The 18,844-nt window shown below is 49.0% G+C and overlaps 1 protein-coding gene across 11 annotated transcripts in view; it reads left to right on the top strand.

Annotated features, from left to right (window-relative positions):
• Window positions 1-18,844, top strand: part of Sergef (secretion regulating guanine nucleotide exchange factor) — a 202,866-nt gene that overhangs the window by 36,877 nt on the left and 147,145 nt on the right. For 10 of the 11 annotated variants that reach the window (XM_063269165.1, XM_039100958.1, XM_039100961.1 and 7 more), the window contains one exon: window positions 13,706-13,872. In XM_063269165.1, coding sequence (XP_063125235.1) covers window positions 13,706-13,872 — 167 coding nt within the window. Of the gene's footprint in view, window positions 1-4,900; window positions 5,011-13,705; window positions 13,873-18,844 lie in introns of those variants that run through there. The other variant, XR_005499054.2, reaches the window with a different exon arrangement.

The raw sequence follows: 18,844 nt of genomic DNA, 5'->3' as shown, positions 1-18,844 counted from the left end.
ACCCACTGAACCGTCTCGCTGGGGCCTTTGAAACATCTTAGGGACTTAAATGATAGGACTTTCCTCGGCACCTCTCTGAAGAGGTGTGTGTGTGTGAGTGTGCATGTGTGTGTACATGTGTGAGTGTGTGAGTGTGCGTGTGTGTGTATGTACACGTGTGAGTGCGTGTGTGTGCGTGTGTGTGTTAGTATGTGTGCGCGCGCGTGTGTATGTGTGAGTGCGCGTGTGTGTGCGTGTGTGTGTGTGTGTGTGTGTGTGTGTGTGTGTGTGTGTGTAAGGGACCCTCATTTATCAAGGTAAGCCATTTTTCTGGGATTTACATGCATCATCTCTTTAGTTCATGTGGAAATGTCAGGTAAGGCCAATTCCTATCTGACCTGTGAGGAGCAGAAGAGAGGGCAGAGAAAGCAGCCCCTTTCCCAGTTACTAGGCCTCATTCTGCTCAGTGTCAGCTATGAGGGGTCACTATGATCCTGTGAGGGTCAGACACGATGCTGGATGTGCAAGGGCCTGCATGACACCAGTGCCGTGTGAACGGCAGGAGCCTTTAGACTTCTAATCCCTGGCCGTATTCTTACCTTGAGCTCCACTTGGGCCTCCCTGCCTGGTAGATGGAAGGTTCCAACATTTTGTTTCTTCTCTGCACATTATCCCTTTCCAGTTGCCATTGTCGAGGGGTAAGTTTTGTTTTGTTAATTTACTTATTTATTTATTTGCCATTTTGGTGAAAATATAGGGTTTTAATGCTATCTCATCTCTTTTCTTTTCTTTTTTTTTTAATTGAAAAAAAAAGAGAGAGAGAAACAGAGGCTTAGGGAAAGGATGTCTTGACCCCATGTTCTCACAGCTAAAGCAGAAGCAGGATCAGATCCCATAGGGCCCTGGTCCAGCACCTCTCTACTCCCTGCCTCTTTACAGAGAGGCTTCAAAGGCTTCGTCTCCTTTCTGGAGGAAGAGCCTAGTTTAATCAACTTCATTATCCCTTATGTAACAATGCTGTTTCCGGGTCCTGGCAGACGGCCCACAGTAACAGGGCCTTGCTGGTTTGGTTGGAGCTGAGCCTGTGACAGGAAAACTCCTGAACAGCAGGCTTCTCTCAGGCCCCGTCCACAGGCATGGAGAAGTCCGCTCGCTCTGGAGGGGCCGTCGCAGCTCTGCTGCTAACGCTTCTGCTGGGGCCACCAGGTGAAGTCGTCTTAACCAGTGCCCAGATTTTATGCAAGCTGCACCAGTGGTCCACACCACTGGTTCTTGACAGGTGGGATGCCGGTAAATCGGGTTCCTTCTGGGCCTGAGGGACAAACAGGAGCAGAGAGCAGAGCGCCAGTTGGATTAGCAGGTTGAGATGAAGCCATGCTGCCCTACCATGAGCCTCCCGACAAGCCCTGTGATTGCCACACCACCCACGGCCTCCACAGTGGGCCTCTATCTCAGCCTCTCCAAAGCCCTGTCTTTGAAATGACTGGGACTCCAAGGCTACTAGAGATCCTTAAACACTGCAGTTCTGGGGGTGGGGGTGAGGGGCTCTGGTGATGCTCATGACTGCCCTGCTGGGGCAAGTCCCCACACCACTGACAGTTCAGCGTCTTGACTCTCCTCCCTCTTTCTGGGTCCTCGAGGATGGAAATGGGAGAATGTTACACCCTCAGTGGGATTTCTCTATTAGGAGCGTATTACATCGTTTACACTCATCTCTCTTAGAGAACCCAGGACAGTTCCTCAGGGCAGGGGTTAGAAGAGAAGCACCATATGGAGTCATGTCCACAGGGGTCACACTGGTTGCTCATAAATTTGCATCTCAAGGTGGGCTCTTGCCCCTCTCTGCCCCTGCCTTGGTGAGTTTTACCCACTCCAAGAATGGACAAAACCATTGTCTTCCCCATTAGAAGATCCTAATTAGGTCTCATTTACAGAAAGCCAGCTGCTTTGGGGAAGATGAGGATACGTACAGATAGATGCTCTATCTAGAGGAGTCTCTTGAGTTCTCAGAAGTGAGATGCTGGCTTCCTCACACACCAGGTTATGCTCTACAATGCTCACTGCCTCTAGCCTGTTTTGTCCTTTGTCCTGGTCTGTGAGGCCTCGGGCTGGTCTGTATAGAGAGATGCGTGTCTGTGGCCAGCTGCTGAAACTTTTGCTGGCAGACCAGCAGCTCCTCTCTGCATGCCCAGGCATGCCTGGGGGCTGCAGTCTCCCAGCTCCAGCCTTCAGCTGTGGTACATACCGTGTGTCCCTGTCATTAGTGGAAACAATGGCCCCCCCTGGCAGCTGGCCTTTTTTCTTTCCTTCTCTCACTCACTTTTTTTTTTTAACTTCAGAGATGGAAACTGCTGATAAAGTATTTCTAAGGAACAAAAAACTGAAGGTGATACCCAGGGCTGGGAGCATGCCCAGGTATGGAGAGGAAATCTTGGAAAGGACTAAAGGGAGAGTCTATGTTCCTGAAGTTCCCAAGTAGCCACTCCTAGGAGATGGGCAGTGAGGGGGAGGTGTGGATCTCAACCCCTTCTTCCCTGCCAAGAAGCCCTGGAGTCTCCTGGGGAATGGGCTGAGGGAGGTGTAGGACCACTGTGGAGAGACCGAGCTGTAGTTCTCTGAAGCTGTGTGGACAGTGCATGCTGGGGCTCAGGGCTCTCCGGGTCCTTCTCCTCTTAGATTTGCCCTCTTTGACCTTGGGAACACTAATGTCTTTACTTTCTGGGATGCCTGGGTAGGAAGTGCTTTGAGGTCCCTCTTTGGTTGATGATTTGTGAGGCTGGCCTAAAGGTAAAGAACTTGGGGCTTTGCACCCATGAGCCCTTGAGAGTCCCAGACCCTTAGCTTTTTATCTGTATAGGCAGGGCTCTGTTTTCAGTGTGGAACCAGTAACATGGGCTCCATTACTGTTTTCCTTCTTCCAGCCTGCCTTCCTATTAGCGGGGTGTCCACTGGGAAAGAGCAGCCTGGATCCTGGTTCTGGCTCTGCCAGAGCAGCCTGTGTCCTTCGAGGATCCTCCCCTTCTTTAGCCTCAGCTTAGTCTCTCAGGTCCAGCGCTGAGCCTCATTTCTTGCCTTATCACACTGCACGCCCCCTCCCCCAACTTGAGCCTCCTACTAGCTTTGTTCAGGGCATGATTCTTAGCTGCAGAAGCCCTGAGGGTATAGTTTCCTTTCATGTCGGGAGGGAGAGAAGCAAGATTATTATTTTTTTTAATTACACAGCTAAGATTAGGCAGCAATCTACATTTTAAAGTGTTATTAATAAGAATCTAAAAGTGTTGGAAGAAGCCGTGGTGTTTGAATATGGAATGAGTCGGGAGACATCTGCAGCAGAGGCACTGGACTCAATCTGGGCAGTTCCTTAGGGTGCTAAGTGGCTTCCAGGTGTGACCACCAGACTCATGAGCAGTTGAACCTCCAACTCTTGACCCCCAAGGGTCGGGAAGCCCAAGGACCCAGAAAAGACATCATATAGCCTGTTGACTGGAGTTCTTCAGAACAGGGCTCATGGCTTTCTGGCTTCAGAGAATAATAGTCACAACGTCTCTGACATATACTGTGTTTGGACTTTTTTATTGTTGCCTTTGATTACGGGCCCGAGGGCTAACCAATGCTTCTGTGTGAGTTGGCTGAGGCTTTCAAGTTTAGGACTCTTCCTTAAAGAAAGGTGGCATTTGAACACTACAGAGTGTATACATGTATCAAATACCGTGTGATGCCCTATAAACATTCACAGTTTTTTTTTAAACTTTTTGGTTTTTTAAAAAGATTTATTTTATGTATATGAGCACACTGTCACTGCCTTCAGACACACCCGAAGAGGGCGTCGGATCCCATTACAGATGGTTGTGAGCCACCATGTGGTTGCTGAGAATTGAACTCAGTTCCTCTGGAAGAACAATCAGTGTTCTTAGCCTCTGAGCCATCTCTCCAGCTCCACATTCATAGCTTTTATGTCAACTAGACAAGCAGTTTTTAAAGAAATGAGGGGGAGGAGGGGTAGGAAAGAGAGGGAGGGCAGAAAATGTGCTTTGTTGTAGAGAAGCTAAAGCATGCAGCTGGAGGTCGGAGCTGGTCCTGGGCCTCCTTGAGCTGCCTCTTCACTGTCCCCACTTTATTTCTGAGAGGCTCATAAAATAATCCCCCATATGTATGCTTTGTGGGTTTAACTGTCACTCTTCCATTGCAATGGGTGCAGCACTTGGGCAGAATAAGTGTTTATTCTGTGCCAGCATTCAGGGGCCACAGCCCATCATGGTGAGGAACGGCGTGTCGGCTGAAGTGGCTGGGTCTATACCGTGGGATGCTTTCAACACAGTTCCATCTCTGTGGACAGAGAGATCTGGCCAAGAGTTGAGCAGTGTTAGCCTTCAAGGCCTACAGCACACTGACCTGTTTCCTTCAGCTCAGTCCAATCTTCCACAGCCTCTCAAGACACCCAGAGACTAAGTGTTCAACACGAGTCTTGGGGACACTGCACATTTAATCCAGACCAGAAGGGCAGCTACTAATGAGTTAGGACTGGGGATTTCTCGGTGGCCTTCCACTGGTTTGAAGGTTTGCTCTTTCTTGTTTTGGTTTGGGACTGTGCTTGTGGCAGTTGGGTCTGCAGCTCTGTCTGGTCCATCAAGACTACTACTAAAGCCAGTGGTGAAATGAATCAGCTTTCTGTAGTGCCTGTGTGTTGTGGGACTCTGCTCTCTGTCTCATGGGCTAAGAATGAAGATTACACCATAGCCTGGCTCTCTCTGTGCCCCTAGCCCAGGTCTTTGGGACCCTAAATAACCCAAGAAGAGGCCGTGTGCCTAAATGAGCAGTGAAGCTGGGGTCAGATGGGCCTGTGTGTCTCCTGTAGGACAATGACTGAGAAAGCTGCCTTTGTGCCAGGTAACTGAGTCCCATCCTCTTGTTGCTAAAACAGGTGCTGCCTCGGAGTCCAGGATCAAACCTCTCTCTGGGTTTTTATTTTGAGGGTCAGCCTACTCATTGGGTGCTTCAGTGGATTAGGCGTGGCAGTCTGTGTGGCAAGGGGTGAGTGCCTTCAGAATATTTGCTTTGGTATTACTGATGCTGTCCCACTTGCCAGCTGTGTGATTTTGAGTAGGCCATTTAACCTGTGTGACTTGTTTGCCTGTAAAGTGGGAGTCACATGGATCACCAAAACAGAGCCCCAGAGCCAGCATTCCCCAGGCCGGCTCAGACTGCTGTGTAGCCGAGAATGGCTTTGAAGACTGTCTATCTTGCCTTCAGCTCCCTTGTGCTGTGGTTATATATTGGGATTGCAGGCCTGCCCTGTTTTTATGTGTTGTAGGGATCAAACTCAGGGCTCCATGCATGCTAGGCCAGTGCTCTGCAAACGGCTGGACCCCAGACCAATCTACTTCTGATAACCAATTTTTCCCCGGGTGCTCTCTGTAGCGTTCCCTTTCCCTTGTAATTGAGAAAACCACAAATGAAGGTTGCCTTCCTGTGTTAGCCGTTCTTATGTGATGTTGTTCATAATGTAGCTTTGGAAATATGGGGAACTTTACTAAAATTAGGATTTGTCATTAACTCTCAATCTTTATTTGGGTTATTAACTATAAGGATGGCCTTTGGAATTAGAGGAAAGGTCTCATTTTACGACGCTGATCAGCCTGAAAAATATCAAGGCGTCAGTACAGTTAAATGACATGTCACTCATTCGACCTTGAAGATTTTTACCCACCATTACTGAAGTTCTATACCTGCATGTGTCTGAGAAGTTGTCTGTTTGAGCCCTCTCACTTTATGGGTGGAAAAGTAGGGCTTTAGAAGAGAACGGGCCTTTTTGAGGCCAGGCAGCCCAGGATTAAGTTTCAGGTCTCATGAGTCATAGACCAAAGCTTCCTCCCCTTCCTCTCCTCCCTCCCCTTGCTGCACCCCCCTCCTTCTTTCTCCTTCCTCTCCCTCCCCTTCCTCCTTTCCATCTCCTTTGCCCTCCTCCACTCCTTTCTCGATCTTTCTTCTCCCCCCTCTTTGCTCCAGCTCACCTTGCTTCACATCTCCCCATCAGCCTTTCAGTCTCTTCTGTTTTCCCAGCTCTAGTTGGTGTGTACCATTGGCTTCTTGTGTGCCGCTCACTATGTAGAATCTAGAGGAGGAGGGGGAGAAGGCGGAGGGGGAGGGGAAGAAAAAAAGGAGGGGGAGGGGAGAGAGAGGGGGAGGGGAGGGGGAGGGGGAGGGGAAGAAAGAAGAGGAGAGGGAGGAGAGGAAAAAAGGAAGGAAGGAAGGAAGGAAGGAAGGAAGGAAGGAAGGAAGGAAGGACAGAAAGACAAAAAGATCCAAAGTCTTACGATGGAGCCTCCATGTTCCTCTTCGTGACATTAGTGGCTTTGGCTCTGAGACTGCTTGAGGGGTGGGCTTGGCTGAGAAGTTTGGATGAGTTGCTAACAGCTGTGGGTATAACCGTGGGCATCCTCGATCAGACTGTGTTATTCAGTTTGGGAGGATAATAGTGGCAGTGGCTCGCATTGCCATATCACCACTGCCTTAGTCACTATTGCTATTCGCTTGTCTGTTCCTTTGTTGTTTTGTTGCTGTGAAGAGACACCATGGCCAGGGCAACTATTATAGGGGAAAGCATTCGATTGGGGGCTGGCTTACAGTTTTAGAGGTTTAGTCCATTATTGTTATGGTGGGGAGCATGGTGGCAGGCAAGTGCTAGAGCAGAGAGAGAAGAGAGAGAGAGAGAGAGAGAGAGAGAGAGAGAGAGACAGAGAGACAGAGAGACAGAGAGACAGAGAGAGAGACAGAGAGAGAGACAGAGAGAGAGACAGAGAGAGAGACAGAGAGACAGAGACATAGACAGAGAGAGAGACAGAGAGACAGAGACATAGACAGAGAGAGAGACAGAGAGACAGAGACATAGACAGAGAGAGAGACAGAGAGACAGAGACATAGACAGAGAGAGAGACAGAGAGACAGAGACATAGACAGACAGACAGACACACACACACATGCACGCACGCACACGCACACAGCTTGGCATGGTCATTGGAAACCTCAAAGCTGCAGCCCTCACCCCCCCCCATTGCCACCCCCAGTAGCACACTTCCTCCAACAAGGCCACACCTCTTGATCCTTCTAATTCCTTCATAAAGTTCCACTCTCTGGCAACTAAGCAATTTAAATATGTGAGCCTAGGGGCCATTCTTATTCAAACCACCACAACCACCAGCAGACCATGCAAAATTACCCTCGAAGTAGCCCTTCAAGGGGGCGGTGATGCCATTACTATTCTGCAGATGCAACTTAGGGGTAATATGTAAAGCACACAAATTGTTGGACCAGTGGTGGGGGTGAAGGAGAGATTGAGTGTAAAGACGATAGACTCCTTTAGGAAGCAAGTATTTCTTGAATCCCAGCCTTGTGCCAATTCCTATTATCATGGGGTTGGCTCTCTGGGGGAGGCAGACATTAACCTAGCATTTCCTTAAAGGCACACACATTTCTTTGTTGAGATAAATGCTCTCAAAGCCCCGAGGGGCTTCTCTAGGCTGCTGCACAGACACGTCTGGTCTGGGTTAAGGCGCGAAGGGGACTAGGAGTTGACTAGGTGGATGGGGTTTAGCTGTACCTTAGGAGAGAGGCTGGCACAGAGGATGGAGGCCTATGAAAACATCATGGCGGGCGGGGTGGCTGCTGCTTAGTTTGCTTGCTAACACAGAGCCCATCTTCCCCTTTGCCTGACCCAGAAGATGTTTTCTTTTGCTGTCATAAAATGCCATTACAAAAGCTACTCAAGGGAGAAAGGGTTTATTTTAGCTCATAGTTCAAGTTCTAGACCACCGGGGAGCGGGGGTGGGGTGGGATGTGGGGGGCAGTCAAGGCAACAGTTGCTTGCAGCAGCTAGTCACAGGACACAGGAAACTCTGGCAAATGCTCAGCTTGCTCTCTCCATTTGATAGCTCGCACCCTTCCGAGTGTTCCCAGGGCTCGGTGTGAACTCGCTCAAAAGTCACTAGTAAACAGCTAATTCCCCAGAGTGTCACAGACAGACTGACTTTTTTGGTGGGCTCATTTTAGAAGGTCTTGTAGCTTCCTGGGTATTTGAATTGGGAGGGCTGAAGAGAGAGGTTGGGAGGCCTGGTCTCTGCCTAAGCCACGGGTTTCCTTTGGCTAATGTCGAGTTCTTATCATCAGTGGCGGTCTGTTCCCTTTTTAGATAGAGTCTGTGAAGAAAATGTGGCTGTTCCTCTCACTCGCCTTTCTGTCACTTCAAGACCCACTTCCCTGGAAGAAGGGCCTCTTTCTGAGGAGCTCGGTTGTATTGTAATCCTTCTGGCAGCAGCTACAGCAGCACTGTGACCAGTGCTGTGGTGGGGAGAGATGGGGTAGGGCAATGGTGACACCAACAGAGCTTTACCACCTCCACCTGTCTGCACAGGGCTCCCCATCCTTTTTTTTTTTTCTTTGCTTTAAGACTGGATCGCAATGGGGTAGCCCTGGCTGGCCTAGAACTCACTGTGTAGACCACACTGGCCTCAGACTCATAGGTCTGCCAGTCTCTGCCATCCGAGTGCTGAGATTACAAGGCATGTACCACCACATCTGGCTCCCCACCTCCAGCTTTGTACCTGGTTATCTTTCTCCCCCTCGAGATTAGTTACTGTTTGATAAAATGTTTGCAAAGGGTCCCGGGACAGTTAACTAGCTTGACAATGAGGTCCTTTTCTTAGGACCTTTATAGCTGAGACCTTGATCTTGCGTCCTTGCACCTTCTTGTACTTTTAATGGCTTCCCCACCTCCTCCCAGGCATGCAATGCTGAAATCTTGGTGTGGTGGTTTCCTTTCTCCTTCACATCTAATGTGGGGTCGAGCCCTGACAATTTTTCTCTTTCTCCTTTTTTCCCCCCTGTGACTTCAACTCCATTGAGGCCCTGGTGTATCCGTTTCTAGGCTAATTTCCTTCTTTTCACCAACATATCTGAGGGTTAGGCCCAGCACCATGCCCCCATCAATACATCCCTGCCTCCCTCTCAGGGATGGGCGGAGGACCAAACACAGCAGTCACCGTGCAGAGATGATGCATTAGAACTGTGCCTAGCATGTCATAGGTGCTGTGGGGTTGGATGCCAAGTGCCACTTCAGGACATAGGCACTCCTTTGCCAGAGGGTGGCCACCCCAGGTATTCTTTTCAGAAGGCCGCGTACCTGCTACAGTCCTGCAGTCTGCCCAGGTCTAGTTGCAGTGGCCTTTACAGAAGACGTGAGGGCTCAGGGTATGATGTAAATTCTACCACCCTTTCTACTTCTCTTACATTCTTTTAAAATTTCTAGTTTTTGAGTAAGCTTTATTCTCTCTATATACATACACATATATGTATGTATGTATGCATGTATGTATGCATGTATGTATTCGACACAGGGTCTTACACTGTCTCAATCTCCTTTTGTTGCCCACCAAAGCTTGCCTGGACTTTAGACCAATCCTCCTGGCTGCAATTACTGGTGTCAGCCACTGTGCTGGGCTTATCTTGTATATTTTAAAATAAAGACACATAGCCAGGATTTATAAGTGGCGAAACACAAGTGCACGTTTTAATAAAGTGCCTGAAAGTACATGCATTAGCTGGAAAATGTTATCACAGCAAGCAGTTGAGTTTAGGAACCATTCTGGTGGCAAGAGCCAGACCCCCACCTGGCCTTTCCCTGTGCCCAGGTGAGCCTGGCAGCCCTGAAGCTCAGACTGTCTCCTGGACCCTCCTTCATGGCCCTGCTCCATGTGGGCCTGCGGATTTCTCTACATTGCTCCTCTATCCCACCCTCCTCATTCTCTAGGTTGTTTCTTACCCGGAAGTTCACCTTAGGTAGCATTTGTCCCATCACCAGAGGCATTCCCAGTTCCTCCCTGGATGTTCTCTGTGGTACTCGGTGCCGGCCCGGCCTCTGCTGTGTCCTGTGCGCCAGACTTCATTCAGTGCTGTGGTTCTGTGTTTCTTCCGTGTGGATCCTTACATGGCCATACCTTTAAACTAGGTTTCACTTGCTGACTTCATTTTGAGCTGTTTTGGCATTTCTCACTCATTTATCATTTATCGTAGACACATACCTATACTTGTTAGATGACATTAATATGCCTATTTTCTAATCACGGTGATACGTAATTCTTGACTCCACGGAAAAGGTTCATTTCTCAACTCTGTGATCTGACTCTCCTTGTATTTGACAGCTTAGGGGACACGTCTCTCTGCTGTGCATTAATGATTTTTCTTGAGTGTAGATTATTTTCTTTAACTCCAGGTGACATAAAGTCATAGTCTACGTGTTGAATGCAGCTGGAGTCCTGAGTTCTGCGTGGCCTTCTGCTGGGTCGTGCTGGGGAGTCAGCGTGGGGTGTACAGAGCAGGGTACTGCTTCCTCACGTGTGGAGGTCATTGTAGAGACCATCAGACTCGGGGGCAGAAGGTAGACACCTTCAGACTTTAGAGTGTGTGTGTGTGTGTGTGTGTGTGTGTGTGTGTGTGTGCACGCACACGCGTGTGTGTTACGTGGTGCAGGTGCCTCTGGAGGTCAGAAGAGAGCATTAGAGCCTTTGCACCCGGATTCACAGGTGGTTGTGAGCACTAACCTGATGTGGGTGCTAGGAACCAAGTACTCCTAACCGCTGGGTTGTCTCTTCCAGCCCCATTGGTTTAAACCTCGTTCCTATCACCTTCTGTTTGAATTCGATTGAGCCACTTAACCTGTCAAGTCATTTCATATAATCTATGTCACAGCCATGAGTCTTCACTGGGATAGTGTCTTAGGATGGTGCTTTCTTCCTAGAAGGCTGCTCCTTACTGTCCCTTTAAGAGAGGCATCTGCTCCTTCCTTCAGGAGCCCTCTGGTGTAGTGTTTTTAGTGTAAACAGACTCACAGGAGGGTGTACTAAGCTTAGGTTTGAGGCTGAAGGCTGAACATCATGTCGAGTTGGCCTGGTTTCTGGCCTTGTCTCTTCTAGAATGTCTACCGCTTCCCCAGAGAGTATAAAGATTAATTAGTTAATCTTTGTAAAGTGCTTTGAAGGTGGAAAGTGCTATGTAAGTAGAATGGCTGAATTGCTATTGGAGATGTAATAATGATGGCACCATAATCTGGCAGTCTTGCCTGTTTCAGACATCAGTAATCAATAGCAGAAAGTTCTAAGATGTTTTACTCAATTTGAAAGAAAGGGTTCGGTGTGCGTTTATGACAACACAGTTCTTTCTGGGGTCCTGCTGATATTTGGTTTGATACTTCTTCCCAGTTTAGGAATTCCGGAGTCCTTTAAGGAGCAGTGGTTGGGGTTGAGGCAGAGAGATAGCTCAGTCAGTCAGGTGCTTAGCACGAGGTCCTGAGTTTGATTCCCCCACACACATAAAGCCAGGCACCATTGTGTGTGTCTGTGACCCCAGTCCTGTGGAGGCAAAGATAGGAAGATACTTGGGGCTTGCTGGGCAGCCGGTCTAGCCAGATTGTTAAGCTCCAGGTTCAATGGGAGACCCTGACTCGAAAAACAAACAAGGTGGAGAGAAACACATCTTCACATGCATACATGTGGACACACACACACACACACCCCATCATCATCATTGTCGTCATCGTTGTCGTCATCATCATCACCATCATCATCACCATCATCACCATCATCATCATCATCATCATCTGGTCTGGACCACTTGGAGGGATGCAGCTTAGCCTTGTGCTCCAGAGCAGGCCTCTTCTATGAGCTTATTGTAAGGGGGTCAGGTTCATCTTTTCTGGGAAAGTTGAGGGTTCAGGAAAGGGTTCATTGGGCCAACAGTACCTGTGCTGGACTCTGCAGAGCTGTGACTGCCGGCTAGGAAGGGCAGCTACAGTGGTAGTTTGCCAGGATAGGAAATAGCAGCAGCAAAGGGAGCGGCACATGAGTATACAGGAACCAGTGTTCCAGGTCTGCCTTTCCCGAGCACCATGTGGGCTGCACGGCCTCGGTTATTCTATGGCTTCGAAGAGGCACCGTGCCTAAGGCCACTCCCCAGAAGGGGAGCATTTAATTGGGGCTGGCTTATAGGTCCAGAGACTGATTTCATTGTTATCATGGCGGGAAGCAAGGTGGCGCACAGGCACACACAGTGCCGGAGAAGGAGCAGAGAGCTCTACATATGGATCAACAGGCAGCAGGAAGAGAGAGACGCACTGGGCTTGGCTTGAGCATCTGAAACCCCAAAGCCCAGCCCCACGACCCCAGGGGGAGCAGATGCCTTCCAACGAGGCCACGCCTTCCAACGAGGCCACACCTCCTCCTAATAGCGCCATTCCCCTGGCGACCAAGGGTTCAAATATGTGTGCCAGTGAGGGCCATTCCTATTCAAACCAGCACAGTTCCCTCTCCTGGGAAGCCTGGGAGTCAGATTTCTGTGTATCTGCCTCAGTGTCTACCAGCAGGCTGAACCTAGGAACGTGGATCCCTGCAGAGCCCCATCTGCTTGTGGTCTTCTGACATTTCCCCCTTCATCTCGGCTGTTTCTGAACTGACACGGGAAGCCATATGTTTCGTGTGGGGCCAGATGAAGCTTTGCTACCAAACATAGTAGCTTTGTCTTGGATTTAATATGCATTGCTTGGTGTTTTGTTTCTTAGGCAGAGTTTTTCTTTGTTGAAATAAACACAGATCAAAAATTTACATGGCGCACATGGTTATGCATATTTACCGCAGAGAATCTGTTAATAATCTATGCCTCATCGGATGTTAGAATAATGAAGGCAGCGCTTGGTAGAAGCGAACGGATTTGGCAAAAATCTCTCTTATCTGGGGGAACGAAAGGCCATTGCTCCTTTTCCAAACCTCATTTTCTTCTTGTCATCTGCAGCACTGGCTGGCTTCCCACATGGTGCTAGGGAACCGAATGCATCTCTGGCTCCAGAGCGCTCGCTCCCTTTCTCCCAGCACAGACACACTTGCCTTAGACTGCTGGGATTGCCCCTTTGGGTAAAGGAGGGCTCCGTACGTTACCAGGAGGGGGAAACAAGAAACCAGCATAGAGGAGTGGAACTTCAGGATACAGGGCCCTTGGATTGCACAGGAGGGAGTAGAGTTGAGACCAGGCATCTGGGCAAAGCAGAAGGAGAGGGTAGTGGGACTGGGAGAGAGTGGGTGAGCCACCAGCAAGGTTGGCATTTACCCATGATGATGTCATCCCTATGCAGGAACGTCATAGGCCCGAGACTGTCCTCAGGTTCTGGCTCTGCTCCTCTCTACTTGCTTGCTCTTGGGGCAGGGGTCTTTTAGCTTTTTCGAACCTCAAGTCCCACTTATGTGAGTGTCTGAAGATCCCTGCTTCTTTTTCTTTTAAAAAATTTCTATGTATATAAGCATACATGTTTGTGAGAGTGTGGGCCCATGTGAGACATGGTGTGTGTGTGTGTCTGTGTGTGTGTGTGTGTGTGTGTGTGTGTGTGTGTGTGATGGTCACAGAATAATCTCAGGTGGTCCTCGTCTTCTGCCTTGTTTAAGAAAGAGTATCTTGTTTACTGCTGTGTATGCCTAGCCTGTAGGCTTCTGAGCGTTCTCCCGTCTCTGCTGGGCTGGGATTACAGATGTGAACTCCCTCATCTGACTCAACACAGGTTCTAAAGACCTGAACTTAGGTGCACATACTCACACGTGAGGTAAACCGTCACAATTTTACTAGTAACTTCGTTGTTTACCCTTGATAGCACACTGGAGAACATAGCCTTCATTCAGAGTGTGTTTGTTTGCAGAAACTGGCAAGGTGTTTACCTGGGGTCGAGCAGACTACGGTCAGCTTGGGAGGACGTTGGGGTCTCCTGAAGCTCAGAAACACGGAGAGCAAGATTCATCGCTCGCCTTCCAGAGGCTGCAGAACAGTGTGCCTTCACCCCTGCACTGCCTGACAGGAGCAGCAGAGGTAAGCGGCGACTTCCTGCTGATGCAGTGTGCTGCCTTCCCTGCCTCACAGAGAAGGGTTTCCTGAGGGCTTCCTATATACCAGTCTGAGTCATGATGTGTTTATACAGGAATCTGAAGGGGTCCAGGTTCACAAGGAGCTAATGGTTTCATATGATAGAAAAGTTGGTTCTTGGTTACCCACCTGTCCATTACCGTAAGGCAGACTGTGTGACTCATTTCAGGAGGTTCAGAGGCCACTAGTCCAGGTCCACTGGCAGGAGCGAGAACTTGAATTCAGTTGGTGGAGAGATTGGCGTGGGTTTAGAGAATAGCATGGATTTTAGGTATGCCGTGAGGGGTGGATAGGACTGAAGCGTTTGGAAGAGACAGGAGGACTTCCAGGAACATAACAACTTGAGCAGCCATACCAGGCGAGGATGTGAGGAAAACATGGGGGCTGCTAACATGGAACCCTTGTGAGTTAATAACATGGGGGTGGAGGGGCTGTAACCCTACCTAGGAGGCTTTTAATACAGGTCTGAATCTTCTGCACCTCTGTTTATAATTCCAGCGAAGGAAACATTGTAGCCCACTTGCATATCCAGTTCCCTTGGTTCTCTGAAATGGCCTGAAGTTCTCCATTTAAGGCAGGAATCTTAATTTCTCCAGGGTGTATGTTTCTGTCACTAAATTTTCCTTCACTGCTTCTTTTCGTTGGTTCTTAAAGAAAGGCCAGGGGTTTTAGAAGAACGTCTCTGAACTGGAGTCAGTTTAATGAAGGAATTCAGTCTTCATTCAGAGTCTGTCAGAAAAAATTAATAAGCTTGTAAGACTTGTGTAATTAGCAGGAGGCTAATTACCACCCTCTCCACACCTGGAGGGCTTCCCTTCCCCAGGGCCGCCTGGCCACCTCCTTCCCAGTATGTAGGATGGTTCCGTTTACATTTCGTGTCCTAGCCCTCGTTCTCCTGAGCACGTTGAGGCTCTCCTTGCTTTTCTCCCTGTGTAGGAGCATTGAATAGTGCCACAAAGGCAGTACGTACAGCAGTGGTAATAAGCCCACCTCCCACCTTCCACCCTAACTAAAGTATATTCTTTCTGCATATGCCGGACCACATACTTGTAAAAGGTCAGAGATAGTGTTTGTAATTTGTTTCAGCCTTTGTTTATCACAAGCACTGTTTCATTTCCTCATGATCCTTTAAAATGACCACAGAGAGACAGCAAGATGGCTCTGCAACCAAGCCTGTTGCTCTGAGTCCCCGCACCCCCAACCAACATAGCAGAAGGAGAGAACCAACTCCCTTAAGTTGTCCTCCAACTTCCATGATGTGCTCTGACATGCACGTGACCACATGTGCATTTATCTTTTTTATTTCTTTGTACCACTGCCGTTGAGCTAAGCAGCGAGAGCCTGTCCAGCTGCTTCTTTCAGACTCTTGGCGATGAGTTCAAGGGCAACAGCTGTGAGTGTCTTTATGATGTCTACTGTATCCCTCTTGGATCTGCTTGGCTCTGCTAGCGTGCGATCGAAGGGATGGAGTATTAATCTCTTCTGTGTAGTGAGTTCGGTTGCACAGAGCCTGGTGTATAGTGTGATTGTCTTTAGCATTCCTGTCCTTTCTGTGTCATTTGAAACTTTGGGTGACATTGTAGCAGAGGCACAGGAGCCTCATCCATTGCTCTGTCTCCGGTTCTGTCGGCAAGATGTGGGTCATAATTCTTAAGTAGACTTTGTGTATTACACACGGAGGTGGTGAGGACGGTATGCAGAGTTCTCTGCAGGCAGTGGGGAATTGGTAACAGTTGGTTTACATTGTCTTCTGCAAGAAGCATTCAGTGACCTGTGTTGGCCCAGTGTACCACACTGCTGCAGACACAGACACCACACACATGTGCCTTGTGACCCTGCTATGACATCACTGAGTGCAAATACTGGGGTTGAACCCAGGACCTTGTGCTTGCTTGCACATGGTAGGCAGGTACTCTACAGCTGAGCTGTGTCTTCAGTCCTCTTTTATTTTGAGGTAGCTTCTCACTAGGTTGCCCTGACTGGGCTTGAATTCACTGTGTGACCTAGATAGACCTCAAATTCATGATCCTCCTGCCTTGGCCTCAAAGAGCTGAGATTATAGGCTTACCCCACCAGGCCCAACAGGCGTGACTTTTAGGAGCAAGATGAGGAGTGGGTTTGGATCCACCTCCTTCCTGTAGCTGTATTTGGAGCTCTGCTTCCCTGTTCCAGGCTCTGAGGCTGATCTGCATCCTCAGGTCTCTTTGCAAGTTCAGACTCCAGGCTGCCACATGCTAATAAACTGTGTCGGGCATTGTTTTCTGTTGATGCCCATGTCTGGCTTCTTTAACATCTGTTTGTCAGAGGCCCAGAAGAGTAAGGCTGGTAGGCTTCCATAAGCTTGTAGGTTTGGGGTGAATTTACCCCGGAGAAGACAAAAAACATATTAAGCTCAATGCTACTATGTCAGGGGCTGGGAAAATAGGTGGGGATGTAGGGACATATGGAGAGGCGTGAACACCCTGGAGTAAGCTGATAATTCTTGAACTTCAGGAACCTGAGTGTGGCACACCCTGGCTTTAATTTCCATAAATCGCCTTTTATGTCCAAGGCATAAGACAAGGAGGGAATGAGCTGTCTGTGCTGAGGCCTCAGGACATCTGCAGAGAAGGGTCTAGAACAAGAGCCCCATCAGGAAAAAAAATCACAGGCAGGTGGAGCTGAATTATAAAGTCTAACCTTCCTTCCTATGAACAAGAAGGACAAAAGAATACAAAGTTGCTAGAGCTTCTCCTGGGCCCGTGGGCTGGATGCCTAGCAGAAGAGCGTCCATCTTCCTATGAACCTGTGTGCGTGTTCCTTAGTTTCCAAGCCAAGGCCACAAATTTCAAGCTACAACCTGATTCCCTGACAGCCTGGGAATACTAGTTAATTTAGAAGTTCAGGGCCTCAGAACCAGTCGGCTTGCTTTGTCTTCTTTGTTTCTGGTCCAGCTAGGCTGAAGGACCTAAGTTGATACTCTGTTGCCAGTGCTGACTTCAGACGGGCGCCTGCTCTGTTCTCTGATGCCTTCTGTCTCCTCCTGGTCTACTGAGAGCTTGTAGCTCAGTTCCGGCTCTTTTGCCTGTGGTTTGTTGTTCTCTTTGTGTAGACTTCAGGGACCCTGCCCTTCAGGATTCTTGGTCAGCCTCCCTCTGCTGGTTTTTTGTGTGTAGGGCCCACCTTCCCCACTCTGACATTTACCTCTTTCAGGACTTTGACATCTTGTCTTTTCCCTTGTCAACTCCCTAAGTATTAGTATTGAAAGAACTTCTAGTACCTGAGTAAACATAGCGCTACTGGCTGAGAAGTGAGGTAGAGATAGACACAAGGAGTGGTGAAGAGGGAACGATAGTTCTGAGGACACTAGCAAAAAGGAACTGTTGTCTGACTCAGGCTCTTAAGACTGGGTTGGTGTACAGGAAGGACACTGCGTGCCAAGGTGAGCGTGAGTTAAGGTGGACCACACTCCTTTTGCCTTCCTGTGCCTGAGCCTAGCTCTCCTGAGTGGCTACCTCTCTGGCCTGCCTCGTTTCCCGACACAGCAGCACAGACAAAGCACATTCGTACGTTGTCTCATTTGATCCTAGTATGGTGCTCTGAAATAGGCCTCAAGAGGAATGATTATTTCCACTTGCAACCAAGAACACAGGGGCCCAAAGAGGCTTGCTAGGAGTTAGGAGAAGAGCCAAGACAAATGACCTGATTGTCAGTGTTTCTGGGGGCTTGCCTGGGCTCAGCCTGCAGTCACATCCCTGAGTCATGTTCCTGGTTTAAATTCTGCCCACGTTTGGTTGAGGAGCACCGACTCTCAGCGCACATATGCACGTGTGTGTGCACACACACAGCCATGGGAGCAGGAGCTGTGGAATTAAACAAGACTTGGGTCAGAGATGGGGTCACCATGAAGCCCAAGTATCGCCAGCCCTCATTTTGCTGCAGGACAAAAGCTGCAGAAGATCAACCTGTGCACAGGGTCGAAGTGAAATCTGTCAGAACGAGTGGGAAAGGAGCTATTTTTAGTTTGCCTAGTCACTCACTCGGCCGAGTTAGCTGAGGATTGAGCCTGTCCCCTACGCTTTCCACCGTGTTATTTCTGAAGGAGAAATACCACTTGAATGCTGTGTAAAACCCATTAATGAACCTGGAAGTTTCCAGGGTGTCTTTTTGTCCTGCAGCTCTCCCAGAAGGCTGCCTTTCCTGAATGACCTTCCTTCTTTCCTATATTTAATACATTTCTAATTTTAAGTTTGTGTCAAGACTGTGGGACTTCGGTGCCCTAAATAACACAGAAATCTACCACCAGCAATCAGCTGAGACCGGAGGACTCTGACAGAATTGAACACAACCCGAAAAAAAAAGCATGACCAAGCGACTCTCTGGCAGGAGCCCCTAAGCATCAGTGCTATTGCCAGAGAAGCCTGAGGTCTTAGACGCTGGGGACCCAACAGCCCTGAATCTTTCCCAGAGCGTGGCCCTTAAAGTCCTCCTTGAAGCCATAATAACCACTCAAAGCAAGTTCTGTTGTGATTAGAAGCTAGCACATGGGTGCTGAGCCGTAGCAGGGGGAGATGGTGCAAACTGCACAGTAGTGGATCTGCCTGCCCATGAGAACATGCAAGGGAGAAAGCCACCAGACAGCAAAGGCCTGCTAGGGGTGGGGTGAGGAAGCAACTCCTTATTATTATTTTTTCCTTAGCATCTTGTGATTTTTCACTATGATGTAAGGTCTAGGCAAGCAAAGGCTTTGTCTTTCATGTCGAAAGTTGCAGTCTCTGAGCCATCAGCCCAAGAACATACAGGGGCTGGAACGAGGCCCCATGGACACAGGCAGCTCAGTGTCCATGGCTGTCCTGTCTGGCCTCAGTGGGAGAGGATGCACCTAATCTGGCAGAGACTTGATACACCAGGGTAGGGGGGGTACCCAGGGCTGTCCCAC

The sequence above is a fragment of the Rattus norvegicus genome, chromosome 1 (genome assembly GCF_036323735.1).
Source record: "Rattus norvegicus strain BN/NHsdMcwi chromosome 1, GRCr8, whole genome shotgun sequence".
Lineage (NCBI taxonomy): Eukaryota > Metazoa > Chordata > Mammalia > Rodentia > Muridae > Rattus > Rattus norvegicus.
The sequence above is the reverse complement of the archived record's forward strand: the minus strand, read 5'-3'. Positions and strand labels throughout refer to the sequence as shown.